This window comes from Gnatocerus cornutus, chromosome 4 (assembly GCF_029298725.1).
Source record: "Gnatocerus cornutus isolate USDA-ARS CGAHR chromosome 4, icGnaCorn1.1, whole genome shotgun sequence".
Classification (NCBI taxonomy): domain Eukaryota; kingdom Metazoa; phylum Arthropoda; class Insecta; order Coleoptera; family Tenebrionidae; genus Gnatocerus; species Gnatocerus cornutus.
Genome location: NC_142236.1, coordinates 21,145,950 through 21,169,462, shown reverse-complemented (window position 1 = coordinate 21,169,462; position 23,513 = coordinate 21,145,950). Strand labels below are relative to the sequence as shown.

General features: G+C 37.7%; 4 protein-coding genes across 8 annotated transcripts; 3 read left to right on the top strand and 1 right to left on the bottom strand.

Annotated features, from left to right (window-relative positions):
* Positions 1–6,940: 6,940 nt before the first annotated feature.
* Positions 6,941–7,800, bottom strand: LOC148176692 (zinc finger CCHC domain-containing protein 10-like). The gene is made up of 2 exons (XM_088034196.1): positions 7,576–7,800; positions 6,941–7,522 (listed from the first exon to the last, which is right to left on the bottom strand). The coding sequence occupies exons 1-2, from the start codon at positions 7,611–7,613 to the stop codon at positions 7,213–7,215; spliced, it is 348 nt and encodes a 115-aa protein (XP_087890322.1). The 5' UTR covers positions 7,614–7,800; the 3' UTR covers positions 6,941–7,212.
* A 248-nt stretch (positions 7,801–8,048) lies between these two features.
* LOC148176691 (exportin-4-like) lies at positions 8,049–12,284 on the top strand. The gene is made up of 9 exons (XM_088034344.1): positions 8,049–8,245; positions 8,292–8,678; positions 8,725–8,998; positions 9,064–9,346; positions 9,394–9,565; positions 9,614–9,918; positions 9,964–10,438; positions 10,483–10,655; positions 10,702–12,284. Exons 1-9 carry the CDS (start codon positions 8,195–8,197, stop codon positions 11,972–11,974), a joined length of 3,393 nt encoding a protein of 1,130 aa, XP_087890470.1. The 5' UTR covers positions 8,049–8,194; the 3' UTR covers positions 11,975–12,284.
* Positions 12,285–12,895: 611 nt separating this feature from the next.
* On the top strand, positions 12,896–14,064 carry eIF4EHP (eukaryotic translation initiation factor 4E homologous protein). 3 transcript variants are annotated; one of them, XM_088033580.1, is made up of 5 exons: positions 12,896–13,139; positions 13,198–13,537; positions 13,585–13,665; positions 13,712–13,893; positions 13,941–14,064. In XM_088033580.1, the coding sequence occupies exons 1-5, from the start codon at positions 13,093–13,095 to the stop codon at positions 13,978–13,980; spliced, it is 690 nt and encodes a 229-aa protein (XP_087889706.1). In that variant the 5' UTR covers positions 12,896–13,092; the 3' UTR covers positions 13,981–14,064. The 3 variants fall into 3 exon arrangements, with proteins under 3 accessions (XP_087889706.1, XP_087889705.1, XP_087889704.1); XM_088033579.1 differs by having other exon boundaries at positions 12,897–13,148; positions 13,585–13,662; XM_088033578.1 differs by having other exon boundaries at positions 12,901–13,148.
* A 65-nt stretch (positions 14,065–14,129) lies between these two features.
* Isha (Insulator su(Hw) mRNA adaptor) lies at positions 14,130–23,062 on the top strand. Of its 3 annotated transcripts, none has more exons than XM_088033576.1 (13): positions 14,130–14,294; positions 14,406–14,696; positions 14,752–14,917; positions 15,055–15,134; positions 17,623–17,831; positions 17,881–18,040; positions 18,091–18,300; positions 18,346–18,613; positions 18,669–18,877; positions 20,607–21,490; positions 21,652–21,760; positions 21,812–22,337; positions 22,400–23,062. In XM_088033576.1, exons 1-13 carry the CDS (start codon positions 14,265–14,267, stop codon positions 22,816–22,818), a joined length of 3,561 nt encoding a protein of 1,186 aa, XP_087889702.1. In that variant the 5' UTR covers positions 14,130–14,264; the 3' UTR covers positions 22,819–23,062. The 3 variants fall into 3 exon arrangements, with proteins under 3 accessions (XP_087889702.1, XP_087889701.1, XP_087889700.1); XM_088033575.1 differs by having other exon boundaries at positions 21,652–22,337; positions 22,400–22,663; positions 22,712–23,062; XM_088033574.1 differs by having other exon boundaries at positions 14,131–14,294; positions 21,652–22,337.
* Positions 23,063–23,513: the final 451 nt, after the last annotated feature.

The following is a 23,513-nucleotide window of genomic DNA, read 5'->3' as shown; positions in this document are numbered from 1 at the left end:
AGAAGGCTGCTGTGGACTTATTGGCGGTTCAGATCAACATTTCTTGGCGATTTCATTCTGTAATTCAGCTCTGGTTTTAAAAGAAAGTTACATATTTATAAGTCAGGGAAATGATGCACCTGTGGCTATTGAATAATTTCCAACAATTTTTTTGCAAGTAAAACCCATAAACTAACATCAACGCAGCTGTATTTGGCTTTTTTCAATTTTATATTTTTAGTGCGTGCGTTTCTGCCAATTATTAGTATCTCATGATACAAATTGTTACTACAAGGCTTCTTCTAACATTTAACAGCGTCAGTGAGCCTGATTCGTTAAATTATGTTAACATTTCTTGCCCATTTACTCTTGAACAATATGAGACATTTGACCATTGAAATATTAAACAAAACGACAAATCACTTTAGTCCTAAACAGGGAAAAAGTCTAGACACAAAGTAGAAGTATTTTAAACTGTTAATTTGCAAAATTCAACAACGAAAACGGTTCAAAAACACTTTTCAAAGACAGGCCGTTTTTGTTGTTCACCGTTTCGGCGTTTTAGACAAACGACAATAGATGTCGCACCCTTCGCCAATTTTCCCAATAAACTTAAAAAGTGTTTGACCAATACAAATATTAAAAGTCATGTCAGGTGATCGAATAACTTACTACTAAGCAGGTTCAAAAGTTTGAAATTTGTTGGTATCCCTGCGTGTTACAACATATATAACCAGAGCTCATTACTATCGGTCCACTAATGGGCCCGTTTAGCATATTTCAAATTAATAGAAAAAACTGTATGTTTCAATAGCAAAAGATGATCTAAAGACCTCCTGAAATTTTGAAAACCATTCATCAATTAGATCCGGAGTTATACGACTGTGAATTTTGAAAGTTCTGAATATGTCGTGTGACGTCACACCACGGTTAATAGGGAGAATGCAAAAAATGTAACCTATATGTTTTTGTACCAAATTTTGTAGAATATTGTTCAAATAACGCAGTGGTGCAAAAATTTTTGAAAAGTACATGACGGTTTTGCCAAAATTGGCTAAAAAAATTTAAATATTCAGGCGGGAGCTGAAACACTTTTTCATTGGTTTGACGTCACATCTCAGCTACGCGCTCCGCCTACTGATGGAATTCCGTATGCAGAACATTTGTTTAACACCAGCGTTGCAATTTATGGTTGTTTTTGCAAAAGAATTTATACACAATGGAAACGGGATTTCAAAAAGCCGACACACAAAATTTGAGACACGTAGATGTGCAAATGATATGGGATTTTTTATCAAGAAATCCTAACTTTGCGGTGAAAGTGTCGCGGTAACTACATCTTTCTTTAACTTGATATGTCAGTTTACAATGAATGGTTGGATTTTTATTATCCAAGAGAAATACAATTATAATTATTATGTTGATGTTTCTTATTCAACCGGTATACTTTCAAACGTTTATTCACATTTTTGCTTTGCATCATTCTCGGTCGGCGGGCGCATTTATCGCATTTACCACATTTAACGATAATTTCTACGAATACACAATCAGATTTATTATTTCTTTCTCTCTCTTTAACATCTTTGTAGAAAAAATATGGTTTTTACATTTTGATCTATTCTGATTTGATTGAATTTTATTTATGTACCTACGATATAATAACCATCTATTATTTTCTATATTCGGAAATAATTATTATGAAGAATACGCTCTCCGTATTCGCAAGAAAATTTATAATTTAATAATTTGGTAGAAATTAAATAGGTGGTTTACTGAATTGGATTTTTTATAATCAGACCAAATTAATAACAATAACTGATCCAAAGCTTTTGTTGTTTTTTTAATTTTTAATTTCTATACAATTTACTATACAGTATGTTCCCGGGTTGAGTTCACAAGAGAGAAAAAAAAAGTTATTTTCCATTTGACAAAAAAATGACAATGGAATAACATTTTTGCTTAATTCAAAACAGATAAATCTGCAATTAAAATTTCAAAATTATTACTTTGTACTCTTAAAATCAATTTTTTCATATTTTTATTTATTCAATTTTCTAATCGTAAGTACTTAATAGTAGGCTGTGAATTCAAAATATCAAATAGTGCATTAAAGATTAAACGAAAATTTACTCAATAATGGGTAAGTATTTAAAACTCGGATAATAAATGCAGTTGCATCCGATAAAATTCGAAACAGTCGAATTACGAGTTAGAATTATTGAACTATATGCTGAAAGAGGTGTGGGTTAATCAAATATTGGTTTATATTGGTTTAAAATAAATTTTATTCTTTTGGCATTTGTTGCATAATTAAAAATAAAAAAGTTCTTTGTTAGTTTTTGGTTTTTACGATTTTAGAAACACATTCTGATAAGTTTTAATTTAAGCAAAAACTATTTATTCCGTGATTTATGCGTAAAATTAAAAATAAAGTTTTTTTCCTTTTGCAAATTCAATCCGGGGACATACTAGATAGACTACTCTATAGAATAAAAGTCGCAACTAAATTGGTAAATTTCTTCGAATAGTTTTTTCGTTAGACCAAAGGATTTTTTTATTAAAACACCCAACACTTCAAGTCTTTGAGAAAAGGTACAATTGGCAGTTGTTTCGGATATAACAAAAGTCTTCAGTTTAAGCAAAAAATGCATTGTTTTTAAGTTTGTATAAAGCACTTTAATAAATAAAGTCAGGGTATGTAGCATGTGGACTAGAGATAAAGTCAATCAAAAAATGTAATACCTGCATGTATCATGGGTAATAACATAATTAATTTCAATAAATTTAAAATATTACACTTTATAGAAACATCAGACATCGAACATCTCGCGGCCGAAAAGCATTTTTTTTCTTCTTATTGTCTTAAGGAACTGTTATAAATATTTTTTCGGGTGCATTAATACTAGCACTTTTACATTCTGGCACAAAACACCTCTGTTTTGACCCCATTTTCAATTATAAAGACGGCAATCGTATTAGAGTAATACAAACGCACGGCTCTGCTAAGAGCGAAGCTGAGATGTGACGTCACAAAGCTAGCCTCGCTGATAGGTATGTTTTCCAATCTCGCTCGAATCGGACTTTTAAAAACGCTTAAAAAATTATAAACAATTTTTTTGCAATTTTTCTATTAGCAACATCATATTATACGACATGAAAACTATCGATTTTCATCAAAATTCAAAAATGTGCATTCTCCCCATTCAGCGCGGACAGTGGGCAATTCGCATGGTTCTGGGTGAACAAAAATCATAGCACCTAAACGGCTTAAGATAATTGGTTGAAATTTTTAGAGTTAATGTTTTTTAACTTGCTTTATTTAATTATGCAAAAAAATATTTTTATCTTAAAGCATAAGAACAAAAATAAATAAAAATACAAATACAATTTTTGGAGTTTCTTAATTTGTTATCAAAAATTCTCAAAAAAACATTAAAAAATAGTTAATCTGTATACAGAATGGTCCAACGTCATTTTCTCAAAAACTACAAATGATCGAAATTTGAAATTTTGTGTATAAAAATAAACCTAATCGAGTGAAAGTATCCATATTTTGGGGATACACGCACAATGAGGCGACGGAGGAAAAAAACTCTTTTTCTGAAAGTGACATTTTTGATAGGATGCTCAATGCATTTAACACTTTATGAGTTATGAGTTATAAAATTGGTATAATAAATAACGATTTTTGGATTTTCTATGTCTAAAGTTGAGAAACCGTAAATCTGTCACTCAATTTTGTCACTATAAATCCTCATTCTTTCATGATTAACGTACTTTTTTTGACCTACAAAAAAGCTCCGGTTTCCTTCGTTTTTGGACTAATCAATTCCTGTTCTAAATAATACTATGTACAAATCGTCGAATCTAAGATGAAGATTATGAGAAAAACAATATCAGAGGAGCAAAGTTTGGAGCCTGCAAATCCATTTCTTCAACTTTCATAAATTCGGCAGCGTGCTGATATTACATTATCAGTTATCACTTTTTATACAAGCTCGTTTGATCCAAATAAAAATATTGGATGCCCGATATTTCCCAGCTACAAGAAAATTATTTTGCCGAAAAAAAAGTGCTATTTTTGTAGTTGCACTATCACGGATACTTGGGCAAGTTCGAAACAAAAATGATAGAGTATTATGTAATGTATGTACTTATTTAACGACTTCACCTGCGCCGTTAAGAATGACTAAAGTTTTTTCAATTGTGACCAGACTACGTCTTTTTTCAAAAGCTTTTCGAAGCTTGGACCTAGTGTTGCAGATCTGCATTTTTGACAGGCAAAATATTATGTGGTAAAACACCGGGTATCATTATGATTTTACCACTTTTCGTCTTTAAGAACCAATATCTTCTTCTATTAAAAAAATGTTACAACAGTCTACTGCCATTATTTGAAACAAAATCACTTTGCTGCATAGCAAGTTATTCTTGTTTTTTCATTAAAAAAAGGTGCTGTTACCGATGTGTTTCTAGTTACATTGGGAAACTACGTATCTTTTGTATAGCATTTTTAAAATTCATATTATAATGCAAAATCCTTTAGGCTCTCAGATATTTAAAACAACAGTAATTTGGAGTCAGTAATGCTGAAATGTCTCAAATCTGGCAACAGTATGGAGTGCGCCGAGAGTACCGTGGAATGACGTCACGACTAGCCACGCCCCGTTTCCCAAATCTACACTTTTGGGATATTTTTTTTAAGGGTGAAAGAATTGCCGAAAAAATTTAATTTTTTGGGAATCGGTTATTTACGCAAAGCACATTCAAATTATGAATTAAAAAAAAAACGCTGAACGGGCCCATTTTAAAAGTTAAGTTGGTAGCAGCCCCTAGCAATTTTTATCGGTAACAATTAGCACTAAGAGAGTTTGACCTTGACGCAACTCTGACATGCGTAGAAGCTAATCATCTTGCACAACATTGCCAAAACTTGTTAAATCTCTATTAAAATCATTTTTTGCAACAAATTTTCAATTAGGTATTGATTAGTACACTCAACTTTGACAACGTGTTAAACCTCAAAAATTGCTACATTCAATTTTCCCCCTAAAGATTTGAAAGCCTGATTTACAGCTAAAATTTTCGAAAATTTACACAGGAGAGTGGACTGATAGTAATGAGCTGGACTTTAAAAAATTCTAGAAGGGCGTGTCCTTTATGACGAATAAGTGTAGACTATTTCATAATATTGTTAAATTTTCATTTGTATGAGCACTGAAACAACCGAGTAAACTTTCTGACTGATCTATAAAAAGAAATGATTTGCTTATATGTCAACAAATTACAAGTGTCACCTGAATTCCCAACTTGTGATTAATAGAGACGTTTTCCGTTATTTTAATTTTAAGATCCTGCATAAATGCTAGTAGTAAAATCAAGTATATTTTCTTGTTCTTCGCGTTCCACATGTACCAGTTTAAGTTGCATAAAGTATTATAAATGTCGTCATCCTAAGTCAATCAATATTGATCACATAAAGAATGCGAAATTTAAATGACTTACGGTGTCTTCAATTTTTTGACCATAGACCATAATCATTGTTGCCAATACTATACTGGTGCCACAAAGTGGAATGACTCTATAAACCATTTCCGTTTCTTCTCCTTTAAACTGAAGCGGATTGTATGAAAATTTCCTATTGTTTCACTTACCATAAATAAAAAAAATACAAGACTTATGAGATACAGGCCTCCAGCGATTATGTAAAATAACATTAACCACCAACCTTTTTCCATGGAGATATTTCCGTACCTTAATATTTTTCATTAGTTTGAAAAATTCCAAAATGTTCACTCACCTAAGAATCTGACAGTGGCGTTGTATCACTGCTTTAAGTATGTTCATTATTTCTTCATGGTCTTCACAACTTAGTTCTTCACGAGTCTCGTTTACATCGTTAATCGAATTTAAATAAGCCAATAAAAACTTTATTTGGTAAGTGATGTGAAAACATCCATATATCAGTTGATATATGGAAGCCAGACATATAAAAGTCAAAAACGAACACGATAAACTAACAATAATCATCAATACACTTTGGAAAACCGGTGGAACAAAGTTGTTTAGTAAGGCAAATATGATAAACATGTCTTCGTCATTTTTAACTAAAATCAATCCACTGACAACTCCCAAAATTATGTTAAATATTATAACAATTGTGACTATTTTGGCCTCTTTTTTCATATCTTTTGTTAATTTATGACGGGGATCAGTAGGCATCCATATTTTAGTCATTTTTAATGTATCCAATGTAAATGTGTCGGTAAATAAGATTCCACCACATCCAAGAGTTGCCTAGTAAAAACAGAAAATTAAAACCGCATCGAAAGGCTTTATAATTTGTACTACAGAGTTTCCAGTAATGTCACAAACAGACGACACAATAAAAAACTTACAAACTGAAGAAGAACGAATGTCGGAGCGTATTTAACAAAATAGTGGATCTCAAACTTCTCCAAAAACAAGCACGTTTGAATAAAGGAAATTACTAAGCACGCCTGCATGGTCATCACTACGTTAAATTTAACAATTCTGAATTGAAATACGTCTGAAGTTAAAAACCCCACGAACCATAACGGGTCTTCTAAAAAGTCTCGTTTAGATTTGTATTCACTTCTTGTTGTTAATTACGTTTTGGATAATCGGCAATTTCAACAGAAAATTGTCTGTTGATATATATATTAGAACTTGTCATTTCAACCAAATATTTTAAACTAAATGATGTCTCCAATAACAATAAGACAGAAGTACAGCACTTTTAAATCGTCGATACTCTTAATAATTGCCCATAAAATAAATTATCTCCTTCATTTAAGTAGATATTACCGTACAGTTCATTTTAGTAGCGTTAGGAGTTATTATTGAATGTAAATTATCATTATTTCTTGTAAATGTAAAACAATCTTCTCCAGGAAGCACTTTTTCCCCTTTTTAATACCTTTTTCCGCAGTTAACTTAATTTCAGTAAAAAAGTACATTTATTCAATTAATTTACCATGACAACGTTTACTGCTCATATCATGTGAGATTTTTTTTTCAAAGTAGGCCATGAACGTAACACTCAAGCCAGAGCCTACTTAACAAGACCATAGAATAAAGACAAGGCCTACTCAGAATACTCTCAAACTCACAAAATACTTGACAATGTTTAGTTTGAAAATGTACAAGAACATCCTAAACCTGCTTACTTAAATACTTTTATAAACTTAAACCTAAAAACCTAAACAACAGTTATTCAGTATTGCTTGAAGACTCTGAATCTGATGAAGAACTGTCACTGTCTGAGCTGCTGCTACTGCTACTGCTAGAACTAGAAGAACTGCTATGTCCACTCTTGTTGGCCCCATTTTTAGCTTTAGTCGCCGTGTTTAATTTCCTTTGGGCCTCCTTTTCTTCGCACAACTTGATTCGCTTTTTCAATTGTTGGGTTCTTGATGATCTGTGGAGATATTTTCTTTGTCCTGTGCATTCATAGGACCAGTGACCATAATCCAGGCATTTTTGGCAGCGAACTCCTTGAGGGGGAATCACCGGTTTACGCCTAAAAATCAAGAATGCAATTAGGTTTTGTAAAAACATCATTAAAACACTTACTTTGTCCCGAATTTATTATTAGTTTCGTTGTTGATCATGCTGCTAAAATTTTAGGTTAAGTTGAACAAAACAAACGAGAGAGATCACAAGTGGCATTTCAGTGTGATCATTTGAACGAAACACGCAATAAAATAAAAATTAAAAGGTATTTTTGCTTTTATTTTCGTCTATTTTTAACTAGCGAGAAAAACTTGTCTACACTTGTCAATGTCAATTTCACTTTATACAGGAAGATACAAGATTTGGTTCCAAATTTTACCGTCGGCGCTAGTTACTTCCTCAACTTTAGCTTTAAAGGGAGAATAATAAGTAATAAGTAATAATCATAAATTAACAAAAAAATTCTCACACTTTAAAAAGTTTTTGATTAGAAAGACATCAATTGACGGTTAATAAAAGTTAAAAACACTTGTCGATTGTTGGGTAGGTGGCGCCGCCGTGGCAAACGCTCTAAGCTCGCCTTTGACAGACTGGTTCCCCCACCAAGCAGGTTCTGTCAAAAACGTGAAATTAGTGAAACCTAACCACACTTCTGCGAACTAAACAACAAGCAATTCTAGGACAAAAGAAGAACATTCTTTATTAAAAAACCAGTTAGATGTGAACCCGTGGCGCTAAGATGAATGAGAATTTCATTTCCGAGCTGGAATCAGCCGCCTCCATCATAATGGCAAGTGTAAATTTTTCACTTTATTTTGAAATAACTTGAGTTGTAGGCGCCCCCGAATCTCGTCACAAACGAGCAAAGACACAACGCCGAATATATATTTATAAATTTCCGAAAATGCAAATCGCCATTTGCTATATGTCGGCAAATTTTGGACAACTGCCAAGTTCATTATGTCCAATTCGAGGCTGCAGAGACCCTTAAAAGTGCTCTTATTCGAGAATGGTCGTTTTTACTAGATTCAGACAAACTGTCGCTGAGGCAGTACTTGATGCACTATATTACAACAAAGCAAGTTCCTCCTTTTGTTCGCGATCGGATTCTGCAAGTTATTGCGATTATGGTGAAGAGGGCGAGCGTGGACGATGGGGGTAGAGAGCGTGGGAATATTTTACAAGAAGTGGAGAACATCATTCTAAACGCGGAACCAGAAAAGGTTGTTTTTGAGGGTTCGTTTTTTGATTTAATTGCGTTTATTTTAGAAAGTGTTGGGTTTTAACATTATCGCGAATTTAATGCAAGAGTATGCCAGCACTGTGAAATCAACCGACGTGGGGTTGCCGTGGGAAGTCCATTTTAAAGCAAAGAAGCAATTTCAGTCCACTGACTTGAAGAGAATCTTCCAGTTTTGTATACAACTGTTGTCTGAAGTGGTGAAGAACGATCCTCCTTACCCCGACAATGTCGTAGCTTTAACGAGACACATTCTGAAAGTGACCGAGAGTGTGTTGACGTGGGGGTACATCTCGCCTCTATATATCCTTTTAAACTTGCCATTTATTTGTTCGCCTTTAGTGAAATTCTTCCTTAACACGTAGCACTACCTAAACGACTGATTGGGATCTACGAATCTGTCTATGAAGCCGATCAAGCCCCCGCCCTGCGATTGTCGGAAAACTGGTCTGAAATTATCCTCTCCCCTCAGATTCTTCCGCTCATGTTCCAAATCTTTTGGAAGGTGAAAGAGTACGAAGGATTGTCACATCACGCTCTCACGTGTTTGGTCCAACTGGCTTCTCTAAATGGAGAAATCATGTCGACGGACTCGGTCAAATTGGAGTATTTGAAGTCTTATATGGAAAATTTCTCCAAGCTCGTTTCAAGGTTTGTTCTTTCTGCCTCTCATTTTATCCTAATCTGGCTTCTTTCAGTGTCACCATAAAAAACAAAGAATCTTTGGGCATCTCCAACATCGTTAAGAAGTTGATTTTATTCTTCATCAACGACATTCAGAAGTTACCGACGCAGCTGCAAGATTCGTACTTGGACGATTTGACGCGACTAACTTGCTCGTTTTGTAAGGGGGCAGCCCTCGAAGATATGGTAAGAAAAACTCGAACAATTTCGCACTTTCACTGTCTTTTCCCCCAGTCTTCGGACGAGGATAGATATTACAACGACGCCTTCGACAATATGATGGAAGCCTGGACGAGCATCCTCCAAGAGTACGCCGTGAACTCAAACAGCAACATCCAAGAATGCGCCGTTCAAATCTTCAATACGTATCTTCAGTTCCACTTGGCCCCTCCAGACGGCTCTCGTCAAAACCACGACAACGAACCCCAAGAAATCGAAGATAACGAAGACATCGATCGGATTTCCTTCAAAGATCAGTTGCAGACCATCGGCATGTTCGGACGGATCATCCCGTCGCACGCTCTCCCCATCATTTACAAGTAAGTTAAGTTTGATCATCAACCCCCTTAATTCTGTCTTTTCAGATTACTTGAGATGAACACGGAGAAGTTGAAAATGAGTCTCCAAATGATGGAATCGCGGGCTATGAACATTTCAGAGTCAAGTAATTTAGACAATCTCTTTGAAGATATCCACTGGGTGATACTAATTGCCGGGCATATTCTCTGCATGGACAGTGACGGGGAAACCCCGATGATACCTTCAGAGATGATGCAGTACTCGATCGAACAATTACGACAAGGAACGACGACTTTAGAAGCGAGTTTAACGTTGTTAGCATCGGCTCATCAAATTAGCAATGTTCCTCCTGATATCGAGCGATGCGACTATATTATACGAATAGTTTCAGACGTTCTGAAACTGTGCGTTGTGGAAAACTCCGCTGCTGAGGCGAAATTGGGACACTTTATGAGTCCCGAAGTGAGTTCGACAATCATGTGGTTCTTGAAACGATGGTGCCTTTCTTATCTTCTGCCTATTGAAAATTATTATCAAGAGGTGAGTTGAAACAGTTGGAACTCTCTGTGACTGTTGCGTTTCAGGTCAGTCCGGTGCTAGTCGGAGCTGTGGGGAAAGACACTGAAGGTGCCATTTTCGTCGTGAATTTTATTCTAGATAAGATTTATTCAAACATCTGTCATTTTCATTCGGAACCGATCTTGTTAAGAGACACGGTGGACTTGTTGACTGCGTTGGTCTGTATTAAGCAGAAACAGTAAGTTGATTTTAGTCCTTATCAATTGAAAAACTTGAAATTGTAGATCTTTATGCATCGTCAAGAGTAAAAGTCTCTGGAACTTGATCAGCCTCCAGGAGAAACTCGCTCCGGGTGGCCTCCCTCCCAACATCCGACGGGATCTCTTCAAAAGCTTCGTTTTGGCGGGAGTGGCGCTACGCGACGTGCAAGACTTGAATGGGTACTTTGATCAAATTCTAAGCCCCCTCAAAAGTCGCTTCGACAACCTCATCACCCAGGAGGAGATTTTCCGGAGAAACTACCACAAAGAACAGGTTCAGAAAGAAGTCATCGACATCATCGAGAGTTTTATAGGGATCGCGAAAGGTTCCCACATGACCACCGTGCAGATCCTTTTCCAATTTTTAGCGCCAATGTTGGCAGAACTTCCCAATATCCTAACATTTTACAACAACTATCAAGTTATAGTGCAGTTAATTTTAGAACTGTTCGGACAATGCGCGAAAAACATGTTGTGTTACTTGTGCCAACTCGACAGTAAAAAATTGTACGAAAGTACTTTAGCCACCGTGCAAGCTTACGCAAAGTGTAACTGTAACAAATTCAGCGGCGACTCTTTGGCCGAAGAGAACAGTTTTCAAGACTTGGCGCTCATCTTAGATTTACTCACTTTTATTTTATCCAAAGATTGTATAGATTTGTGTCCAAACGACGAAGAAGTCGTCACAGTGACAGCCTCCGATGTCTCTTTGTTTGGTCTCAACTTTATAATGCCTTTAATGACTGCCGATTTACTCAAATATCCCAGTCTGTGCTCGCAGTACTACAGACTGTTGGTTTTGATCAACGACATCTATCCTGAGAAAATCTGTAATTTACCTGAGAACCTCATTCAACAACTCCTGAGATCCATCGAGCTGGGTTTGACTCAGTTCGGTTCGGACGTGTCTCAAGCCTCGCTGGACTTTATCCAAGGCATGTCTTCGTACTTTTTCAGAAACTCCTTGCAGCAATCTCCCATTTGTGTTTTGATGAAGCCGTTTTTGAACCTGCTCTTCGATTTGACTCTCACGCGTCAGATTAATTCGGATCTCATGAGTTCTGCCAGTACTTGTATTTACGCTCTGATGTGTTGTTACGAGGAAGAGTACCGCATGTTGGTGGAGAAACTGATCAAGTCACAGCCTGATCCTCTTATCGCTGATCGATTAGCTGCCGCCTTTCATAATTTAACGTTAAATGTGGCCATGAACGGCGAACGACAACCAAAATTGAAGTTTAGGGATAATTTCGACAAGTTTATTGCGAATGTGCAAGGATTTTTACTCGTGAAATAAGAGTTTGTCTTGTTTATGAATTTACAAAGTTTTGTTATTGGGAAACCACACGGCTTGTGTTGAGAGTCCGTTTCTTATGCTTCAATTTTGAAAATTGAGTTCCATTTTGTCGTCTTGTAACGAAGAATGTCGAAATTTTAGCTAAATACATATATTTTTATACAATTATTATAACCGACTCTGTTGTACACTTTAACTACTTCATGGGCCCTTGCAGCACAGCACTGGTGGGGCTATCAAGTAGTTAACGTTTGAAAAAGTCCAGACAGTTGTTATAAAATATTAATAAACATTTTTCATTCGATTTATACACATCTCTTTGAATAAGGACCAACAAATTGTGATAAAGAGGTTCAAGGTTCTAAAATTTTCATGGTGTAATTTGTTCCTGTTGCAAATGTTGCAATGGTGGTGTTATGTGAATCGGGCTTTAGGGCACAAAAGACGATCGTGAAATTTCTGTCAATGTAATATGGGGAAATTCAATTGTTTCTTACCGATTTTAAACAGCAGCGCTTCTGAGAGGGGAATTTCACTTCATTTGGAACATCTTTGAGGACTCGCAGTTGTTAATGCACTGCACTTTTTATGTCAAATTGGTAAATGTCACATTCTGAAGGAACAATGATGCCAATCCTATAAACCTTAAAATTTTCAAAGTTGATTCATTAAGATTCCAACCTTAAAGACTGTCACTATTAAAGTGGATACTTGTTTTTTAATAAACTGACTGCATGAAGAACTTGCGCTTTTGTTGGTGAAATGCGATCGTAATTTATTTGGTTTTCCCGGTGAAACGCGGCGCTGCGGTGGCGAATGGTCGCCAACCTGACAAACATTGAAACCTCTGAAAAAAACGATAATATCGAATTTACACGTGCGGTTTTTTGTAAATCGCAGTATTTTTAGAGGCGTTCCTCTTTAAGTGGATCAGCGAGTCTCGTGTGTGTTTAAACAATTTGATTTGAAGAGGTGAAAACCTGTGCGAGGTTGGTACCCATGCAACTCAAGGTTAACCAAAAGGAAGTTGATGTTATAGACTCTAGCCTTAAAAATAAATATAAAGAAACGCAAAGATTACTAAAATAGGAAGCCCCAGGCTGTGATAACGCTGATTGATGGTATACAACGTTGAAACATCCACCGCAGACACCATGTCCAACAAGTACGAGCCGTAAGTTGGTCGCCAACAAAGAAAATTGTTTGATGTGTTCCTCCAACAGCTTGAAACACCACGAAAATTCCGACAGTGGCAGCGGAGACGACGAGGTGGGACCATACATCACTGATCTCGGAACGATAGAGTATCCTCCAGGTGAACACAAATTGCAGCATCCGTATTGTCTGTGGTTTTCTAAGAGGCCCTCGCAAGTGCAGGGGTCGCAAGGGTACAGTCAAGCGCTGAGGTTGGTCGGACAGGTGGGGACGGTGGAGCAGTGGTGGTCGCTTTATTCACACATTGTACGACTAACGGACATACCAGCACATCGAGATTTACACTTGTTTAAAAAAGGTATTAAGCCCATGTGGGAGGACGCCGCCAACAAAAAGGGAGGAAAATGGGTACGAATTTCAACGCGAAAGAGTCGGGATTTTACTTGTTTCCACAGGTGATTAGGCTAAGGAAGGAACAGGCAGGAAGAGCTTGGGAAAACCTGTGTATGGCAATGTTGGGGGAGCAATTCATGGTGGTAACGAGACAAACCTGTTTTACCTTAAATTAACGTGTTTTTGCAGGCAGGGAACGAGATTTGTGGCGTCGTCGTTTCAACTAGATACCAAGAATACCTTCTAAGTATTTGGAACAGAACTGCATCAGATCAGGCAGTCACGGCTAGGATACGGGACGCACTCAAAAGACTACTTAATATTCCAGCAAGTGCCACCATGGAGTACAAAACACACAATGATTGTCTCAAGTAGGCGTGAATATAGCGTAGCCCCCCAACTAATCTTTCTTTTCCAGAGCCTCAAAGAACATACCTAACAATTCCCTCAAAAGTTGATTCTAATTGAATTTAGTCGAGAAAGAATGTAAATTGAACTAATAAACGTTACTGCAGTCAACGTTCCCCTGAACAATACAAAAATCACTTGTTTTAATGATCCCGTTTTGAAATTCCCGCCGTCACGGAAGTGGGAGAAGCCTCCGGAAAATCCCGACATTACCGGCACATCAAAATGGCGGACGGCTTATGATGGTTTATTGTGTATAATTTATTTCAAAAATGATTGATAAAAAACATCTTGTGCTTTGTTGTGATGTGTAAACGTTAGTCCTAACCCTAAAATGGATGCTGTGAAGTCGTTCAATGCAGAGGTAAGCGCCTAATCTAAGTTGCGACGCCGTGAAAATGCCAGCCAAACATTTACGAAATTTCGCAAAAATAAGAACGCGAGCGTGTTTCTTGACCGTTTTCTTCATTTCCAGCTTTCGTCTCTGTACGAGGTGAAGCCCCCCATCTCGAAAGCCAAGATGACTGCGATCACCAGAGGGGCAATCAAAGCCATTAAATTCTACAAACACGTAGTGCAAAGTGTCGAAAAGTTCATTTTAAAGTGTAAACCGGAATATAAAGTGCCAGGACTTTACGTAATTGACTCTATAGTGAGACAATCGAGACATCAGTTTGGTCCGGATAAAGACGTTTTCGCCCCACGTTTTGCCAAAAACATGCGACAGACCTTCATCAATCTCTTCTCATGTCCGTCTGAAGACAAAGTGAGTCTCTCTATCGCTAGTTTTCACAAAAAACCGTCCAATTTTTTTTTTTCAGAGTAAAATCATTCGTGTTTTGAACCTCTGGCAGAAGAACCAAGTTTTTGCGCCGGAAGTAATCCAACCGCTGTTTGATTTAGCGGACCCCAACAACCCCATTCATAAAGAGTTGGGGACGCCGCTGCAGTCAAATGGAATGAATGCTGGTGCCATAGCCATCAAAGGTTGGTAAATTTTGTTTCTCTTTCTTGTATTTAAACATTATACAACGTGCCAGGATTTGATGTGTCGCGAAAGTTAATTGTTTATTTTGGCACGTTGTATAGTTCTGGTATTTGTCTAAATAAGTTGTTCATGTTAGGTTCCCCTGCTCTTCAAAAGACGCCCACCAAAGGTTCACAACAAGGCGTTGATGCCGCTCATCTTGGAGGAGCTAACTTGGTACTAAACCTGCGCTAGTTTGCTTTTTGAGAAAAACGATTACGCCGTGTAGAGATAGAGGAGGGCTGTAGAGAGGATTGTTGCCAATTTTCAAAAGTTTGCAGGCTTTTATTTGCTGCAATTTTCTTGTAATTAATTACCTGTCAGAGGTTCAAGGAACTTTCTGAAAGTTGGCAACAGAAAGGAGCAATGTGTGTCTCAAAAATTATGGTCTACTTCTGATTTATGTAAAAAGAGCTGTTTTATCATCAATCTGCTAAAGTTCAACTTCACAGACACGTTTGCATACAAGTTTGTGAATTCATTTTTGTTTTTTGTTAGCTCAGTTCTGTGAAGCTTTCAAATCCGACTCATTTCTATTGGGTGATTAAGAAAATTGATCATCAAGCAAGCGTCAAGTTTTCATTTGTCTATAAGGAACAGATATGATTTTCTCGTTACCCCGCTTGCTCTGATGACAATTTTTATTGGTCACCCGTTACATGTAGTATAGAACGATTTTTTTTAAACGCATTTAGTTCCCATTGCATTTTGACATGCAATTTTTCAGATTCAGGTTTAAATTGTTAATTGCCATTTTGATTTTTTTAACCGAGCTCGAGAAATTTTTTTTATTACATATTTGTCGTCAAATCTGAGAATTTGGAAATGTAGAGAATTAAAATAAGTGTGCTCTAGTTCTAAAATCATAATTGTTTTATAAAATTGAGAATTTTGTTCAAAAAAATTTCTTAACTTTAACCGACGATATGTAATTGCCACTATCAAGGTGGCTGTGAACAGATAACAATAATGGAAAATAAATCAGAGTCAACAAATATTAATTAAGTTGGCGATGCTCAGACAGAAGACTGCCTTATATTTGTGTTGTTCACAGCCCACTTGATTTTTTTGGTGGCTAATCGTTATACAAGGTGTTTATAAATGTTCTCGCATCAAGAGTGGCTAAGAAATGACAAAGAAATTTGCCGCTCATTACAAATGTGGATTTAGATTTTTCAACTGACATTTGTAGTTAAGCTTCAATCATAAAGCATAGTTAGTTTTGAAAAAGAAATTTTTTAGTTGTGTTTTGAAACCTGAAAATCAAAAACTTGAACATAAAACCGTGATTAAATCATTTTTAACATAGTTATATTCACTACGAAAGCAAAGCGGCAAAATAGTGCGTGACAGGAATTCCAGAGCGAATTCGAATCTGACAAATTTCAGCGATTCTAAAACGTTTAAGATAAATGCGCATTTTTATTGCAGTAAATCTTTAAGGTATGGACAAGATTTAAATTAAATTATTGTATCCAGCAATAATAACAAGAGAAACTAAAGAAAACAAATTCATTGAGTTAAAAAAAACTTGCAAATTTTTTTGCCACTGTCACACGGACAATAAATTTCATGGCATTCTTAATTTATGCCACCAGCCAAAGTTATTCAAATGAACTTTGTTAAGAATTGGACGTGTGTTTGCTTGTCAAATACTCTCATAGCCGGCTTAAATGTGAATTTAAAATGATCGCTCTGTACATTTTTAAAAGTGATGGAAATTTTAGTCATTCAATTACATTATTTTTGAAACATACGTATTCAAAATGTATAGAAGAGAGAACAATAAATTCTTTATAGTGTTCTTAGTTAGATTATGTACAATTAATTGTAACAATAATTAGAGCTCTTTCAGTAATTTTGGGGTGACACTAGCGTCACTTATTATGAGCAATTGTAAGACGTGTTTCTAAATATTTCTAGCATTAAAGGCGGCTTTGGAATTCCTGTTATACACTATTTTGCCGCGTTGTTTTCATAATGGATGTTTCTATGTCAAAATTTATTTAAAACTTTACTTACGTCAACGTTTCAGTTATTTTTGATTTTCAGGCTTCAAACCACATCTAGAACAGTTTTTTCTAAACTAACTGCTCTATGATTGAGGTACCTGCAAATGTCAGCTGAAAAAAGTTGAAACCCACATTTGTAATAAGCGGCAAATTTCTTTGACATTTCATAGCCACGCTTGATGCTAGACACATTTATAAACATCTTGTATAACCTTCAAGTTGACATTTTACTAATAAGATCAGACTTTTGAAGTACCAAACATACGATAATTATTACGGTCTGATCGATTGTATTTTTTGATCTAGTTGAGTGTTACTTTGTGAACATGGTTTGACGTTTGTCAATTATTTGATATTTTAATGTCAAGGTAACACATTTTCTTAGTACCAGTCACTTTGACAAAGAGTTCCCGAAAATTGTTTTGTTGTATAACTTAATGTTTTCAACGTTGAGAATTTATTTCTCTCACTTATTTAAAAAAAAAACAGCTCTGTAGTACTTGGGGAGGTAGGAAAATGACAATTGTAATGTTCGTATTATATATTTGGTTTTTAAAAATTGAAACGTAGGCGGCTAATACGGAGAAGAGGTGTTGAATTAGTAAAATAATTCCACGTCTGGAACCACTTGTAACGAGATTCTTTTGTTCCAGAACCTGTCGGACCCAAACGTGCTCGTTCAATTACAGCAGTTGCAAAGATTGCTTACAAGATCTGGAGATGCTGCTTCAAAGTCTGAAAGTCAAGTCCATTTTGACAGAAAATTGTTAGATTTTGACTACGGTGACGATGACGATGAAGCTCACTCATCACCCAAGGCAGGCCCGGCGTCAGCACCTGGACCCAACGATTCAGTCTCAAGGTATGTGAAAATATCAAACTTCCTTTTTAGCTCTAGTTTTGATTTCTAGTTTGCTTACTAACCCTGAAGTCCTGCGCCAACTCCAAACCATCCAACAAACAATGACTGCGGGTCAAACTGGAGAATTAGATATCGATAAACTCAGAAAGCTCCAAGAGATGAAACAACAAGAAGAAGAGTTTGATAAACATTTAGCCCAAACTGTGCCTGTAAGATTCACAATATTTCCCTAGTCTTTTTCCTTCATTGTTGCTTTTAGAACCTTCCTTTTGCTTCCGAATGTGAGTTTAAGCCGGGGAATACTTCATCTCTCATGGGAAACCCTTACTATTTACCGCCCGCAACTGACATGTCACAGCCTCCTCCCGGATACAAGCCACAACAACCGTACGAAATTTCGCAGCAACAAGTCCTTGATAACGACGTGCAGTTTGTCGGTGGTGAAGCTGATAACGGCGGTGACGTTGAAGTAAGTATCGGACTTTTAATCACCCTCTTGCTGACGCTCTCTTAGGTTATCACGTTGGACCATGGAGATTCACGCAGTCCCAGTCCGACCGAGGATAGATACAGAAGGAGGAGAAGCAGATCGCGCGAAAGATCCAGAGAGAGACGTGATCGTGATCGACGATCGCGCAGATCACGGTCAGGTTCGAGGTCCAGATCTCGGCGGCATAGAACTAGATCCCGAGACAGGAACAAGACCAAAGAAAAGGAGTCTGAGAAGGATAAAGAGCGGAAGAAACGGGGGCTTCCCACGATAAAAAAAGAGAACCTAAGTGGTAAGTACTGTCTTGGAAAACCGAGAATTTTCTCTGATTTTGTTGATTTCAACAGTGTGCAGTACCACGTTATGGGTCGGTCATCTGTCAAAATTAGTACATCAAGAAGATTTATCAAACACTTTTGGGGAGTTCGGGGACATTGTCAGTATAGATTTGATACCTCCAAGAGGTTGCGCGTTTATTGTGATGCACAGAAGACAAGATGCCGCGAGGTGTTTGACGAAATTGAAGAGTCACATGCTGCATGGAAAGTCGATAACGGTGAGTTGATTCATTTGATTTGAATTTGGATTGACAGTTGAAATTTGGGAGTTGTTGATGTGGAAATTTATCAAGTTTTTATGTAACGTCGTGTCACCTCGTTCCTAATTTCAGCTGGAAACAAATTTTTTCTACATAAAACAGCCTAAATCTTTTAAAATTTTAAATATTCCAAATTTAATGCGAGTCTGTCCAGTGCCGTGAGTTACATTACTTTTAATAACGTGCGAAAGAAGAATCTGTCAAGTTGCTAACCAAAGTTATGCATTTCATTATTAACAAATTGTTTGTAGCATCAAGGGTGCTCTGGAATTCCTGTCATATAGTAGTTTGACGCTTTGTTTTCATAATGACTTTAACTATAGCAAAAATGATTGAGGTTAACTACAAGCTGTTTATAAATGTTTCTAGCATCAAGGGAGGCTCTGGAATTCCTGTCGTACACCATTTTGTCGCTTTGTTTTCATAGTGAATATGACTATCTTGAAAATTATTAATGTTATTTACGTCAGTGACGTTTCAGTTAATGTTCTGTGTCCAATTTTTTGATTTTCAGGTCTTAAACAACAGCTAGAACAGTTTATTTCTCATAACTTACTTTGCTCCATGTTTGAGGTTAACTGCAAATGTCAATTAAAAAGTGGAAACCCACATTTGTAATGAGCGGCAAATTTCTTTGACATTTCATAGCCACCCTTGATGCTAGAAACATTTATAAACACCTTGTACAAATGTCGGTTAAAAAAATCTAAACCCACATGTGTAATAAGCGGCAAATTTCTTTGACATGTAGCCACCCTTGATGCCGGAAACATTAAATGACAATTGCAACAGTTCACAGATCAGTCTGAATTATCTGTTGAATCACGCGTTTGTTCTTTCAAGTTGTGAAATTGAAAAGTGTCAAGCTCATTTGAAATATAAATTTCAAAAGGCCTTTGAACGTATCAAGGAAAAGGTCAAATAAGCGTTTTTGTACTTGATAGTAGGCGCAAATTTAATTAACGTCAATTACTTGACGTTTATCGATCAAAGCCTACTAAGACAATTGAGCATTAAATTCAGAATCATCGGAGAAACCTTTTTCTATTTTGGTTCTTAACGCACCGCTGTAAAGTTGAGTGTGATGTTTGATCAACTTTTTGAAGATTTGAGAAGGCGCTCAGACTAAATTTCGTTTTTAAACGAATTTATGCGTTTCTGGACTTTACAGTAGTTTGCAACATAATCTTCATTTAACGTACGTTAAATGAAAGCAGGTAAGAAGTGTGGCAAGACAAGTTAATCTAAAACATGGTTGTATTGTGTATTACACTTTTTGAAATGAAATTGTGGCATTTACTACGTCAATTATGAAAATATTCGTGCACGTTATTTATTTGTTTATATCCTCAGTGTCTCAATAAGAGTGTTTGTAAAAACGAAATAAATTTTAAACTCTCTAGTTTAATTTCATTTTTACAAATACTGTTAAAACTGCGTGAACGTTAAAAAAGATAAAAAAAAATAAATTGTTTAACGTTCATCGCGTTTTCAGTCTGGGATAAAGATTTTGAAACAATTAAAAAACATGATTTATTAAAGTAACTATTCAAAATCTTTTCTCCTGAAAGAATAAAAGATGTCGAATTTCTATGTGAACATCTTCTATTCTGGTGCGACTTGAACCAATCTAAATGGAGACAACCAATTCAAGTCCCATTGTCTTAAACGGTACAATTTTTTCCAGCTGGCCTGGGCTCCCGGCAAAGGAGTCAAAGGTAAAGACTTGAAGGACTACTGGGAAGGTGACCTGGGTGTATCATACATTCCCTGGCACAAACTCAAACCCGACATAGACCTAGAGATGTTAGAAGATGGCGGTATGATCGACGAAGACACCATGCCAGCTTGGATGAAAGCGAAAGTGTCGGCAAACGCCCCGAACAAATCCACAAACGCCCCGCTCACTTCAGATCCCTCCAGTAATTTTTTGACAGTGTCGGATGTGTCGCGACCGTCAGTGGATACCAGTCAGCCGCCCCCCGTTCCAGGAACTGGACTGTTGCAACCGCCGCCGATGGCTTTGCCGCTAGTCTCGCCGTTCCAATTCGGGAACAGATTGTTGGGGATGAACATACCGCCGGCTATGCTTCCTAATGTTCCTATAGGAGTTCCACCTCCCAATATATCCAGCGCGTTGATGTCGAATCAGTTGGTGGGGTTGGGATCGCCGTTCCAGGGTCCTGCGGGATTGATGCAGCAGATGTCGGTTCAAGGATCGGAGCAGAGTCAGAATTCGTCCGATACGAATATGAAGAATTTGAGCGAGACTTTGATGAATATGACGCAGCAGTTTGGGATGATTCCACAACCGCCGATTGGGTTACCGGCGCCGCACGACGACAACATGGATATCGAGATGGAAGATGCCGAGAAAACGGAAAGACCGATGTTGCTGAGCGAGCAGTTACAAGCGTCCCTTGCCCAATTCAATCAAAATAATCACAGACCGAATCCTGGGGGACTCGGAAGTGATATGATGCCGGATATGGACGATCGAAGAGACAACAGGGATAGGGACAGGGATCGGAGGAACTCCAGGAGTAGAGAACGGGATCGGGACCGTAACAGGTGAGTTGGGACAGGTAAACTTAGGTTAAATTAAGCGAGACGTGCACGAATATTATTATGTCTAGATTTAAGCGTGTCAGAAAATGCTACAATTCTATTTCATTTCTCGTTTGAGAACCACTGATTGTTGTGTCCGGTTCTGTCATGTCCGTTTGTTTCAGAGATAGAGATCGTCTCCGTGGCTACCCGGACCGGGAGGATAACCACAGCCGCGATCGCAAAGAAGATCGTCGTGATCGACCCAACCGATGGGGCGACCGAGACTTGGACGTAATGGAACGCCGCGAACGCGAAAAGACTCTTAACGATCGTCTCCAACAGATGGCAATGCCCAACGAAACGCCCTACTCAAATCACGAAAGACCCAGGGAATTGAACGAACCGGATATCCATCCAAATTTGATAGACAGACGGATGTTTCCGCCCCATAAAGGACCACCCCCTGAATTGGAGGAAATGTACGCGATGCACGGTCCCGATGAGTACGATCATGCTATGAACGGGCCGCCGATGTTGGATGATTATCCTCCGATGATGGAACATCCGGACGATTGGATGGATCCTAGCAGAATGGAAGGACCTCCGTTGCATCAGAGGATGCACAGGGATGACTATGAACACGAGAGGTTTGGACGGGGGAGGAGAGATTTTAGGGACAAATTTGAGCCGAGAGGAAGGGGGCCACCGCCGGGACCGGATTACTACCCGCCGAGGGATGGATTTGGGCCGCCGCGGCCGATGATGAGGGGAGGACCCGATTTCCCCATGCCCAGGCCGCCGATGAGGGGAGGAGGACCGCACAAGTTCCATCCGAGGGGGATGCCGCCCATGAGGGGACCCAGGCCCAGTGAGTGTTAACTTTCATTTCAAATTATCCAGGTTTTAATGTGGTGTCTTTCCGTCCTGCAGCGCCGCCGTGGAAAGAGCGGCCGAATTTCGGCCCCCGCTTCGATCATCCTGATTTCCACCGAGGTCCCCCAGGAATGTACGACGAGCCGCCACATATGAGGCACCGCGGACGTTTCGAGGATCGACGTCGGCCGCGTCCCGAATTCGGTCATGAACCACCGCCAGAAAACGACCGTTTCCAGAAGCGCAGCCGCTGGAGCGAATCCCAAGAGGAGAACCCTCCTGATGAAGATCAACCGTCGGCGAACGGTACCGAGACTAAAGGTGGCACTACGCCGCTACATGACGAACCATTTAACCGTGAGGTTGTAGAAGGAGACGTGCAGAACGAAGAGGCTCCGATAGCTGAGGAAGCACCTGCTGCACACGAAGACAGCGCGGAGAACACAGAACCACAACAGCAAGAAGTGACAGAGTAGCTCGCCAAGTCCAGGTGACGACAGGTTTTTATTTTGTTTCTTGTATTTCATATTCAATGTTGTTAAAAAGAATAAGTAGTTCCAAAGGACATTTGTTAGGTTAAATGTAGATTGATGCTGGAGAACTATAAATTATGGACAACGCTTAGCTGTGATAGTGTAGTGAACACAGGTGACCCCATCAGGGATCGTTTTGTCTTGTCATATTTTATATAAAAAAAAAGAATAAATTATTTTTATTAACTTTGACACTTTAATTTGGTCCATATTTGAACACCAATGTGGTTGTGCTGTTTATGATGTTGTTGGTGACTTACAGCGAAAGGTAAGGTCCATCTGTGTTCACAACAGCTGAGAGGAGGAGCCCCGTGCCAACTTTCAAATGGAAAGTTTGGTACAAGGTACAGTCCCAGTTCTCTTTATAGATTAGTTGATATAAACGAATAACGTGTAATATAATTAATTATTGTGAAATTAACAGAACTTTGGTTTGGAACGTTGTACATATTTGTCTTAATTTATTTATGTAGCGCTCTTTCTTTTTCTGACGATGTAGAAATGTTACATCTTTTGCTTTATCATTTTATGTGACATACTACACCAGAGTTCTATAAGATCAAACAATATTTGAACATTTTGGTGTACATAGGGATTAAGTCTTTTAATCATTATAAAGAATATAACACTTATAAACA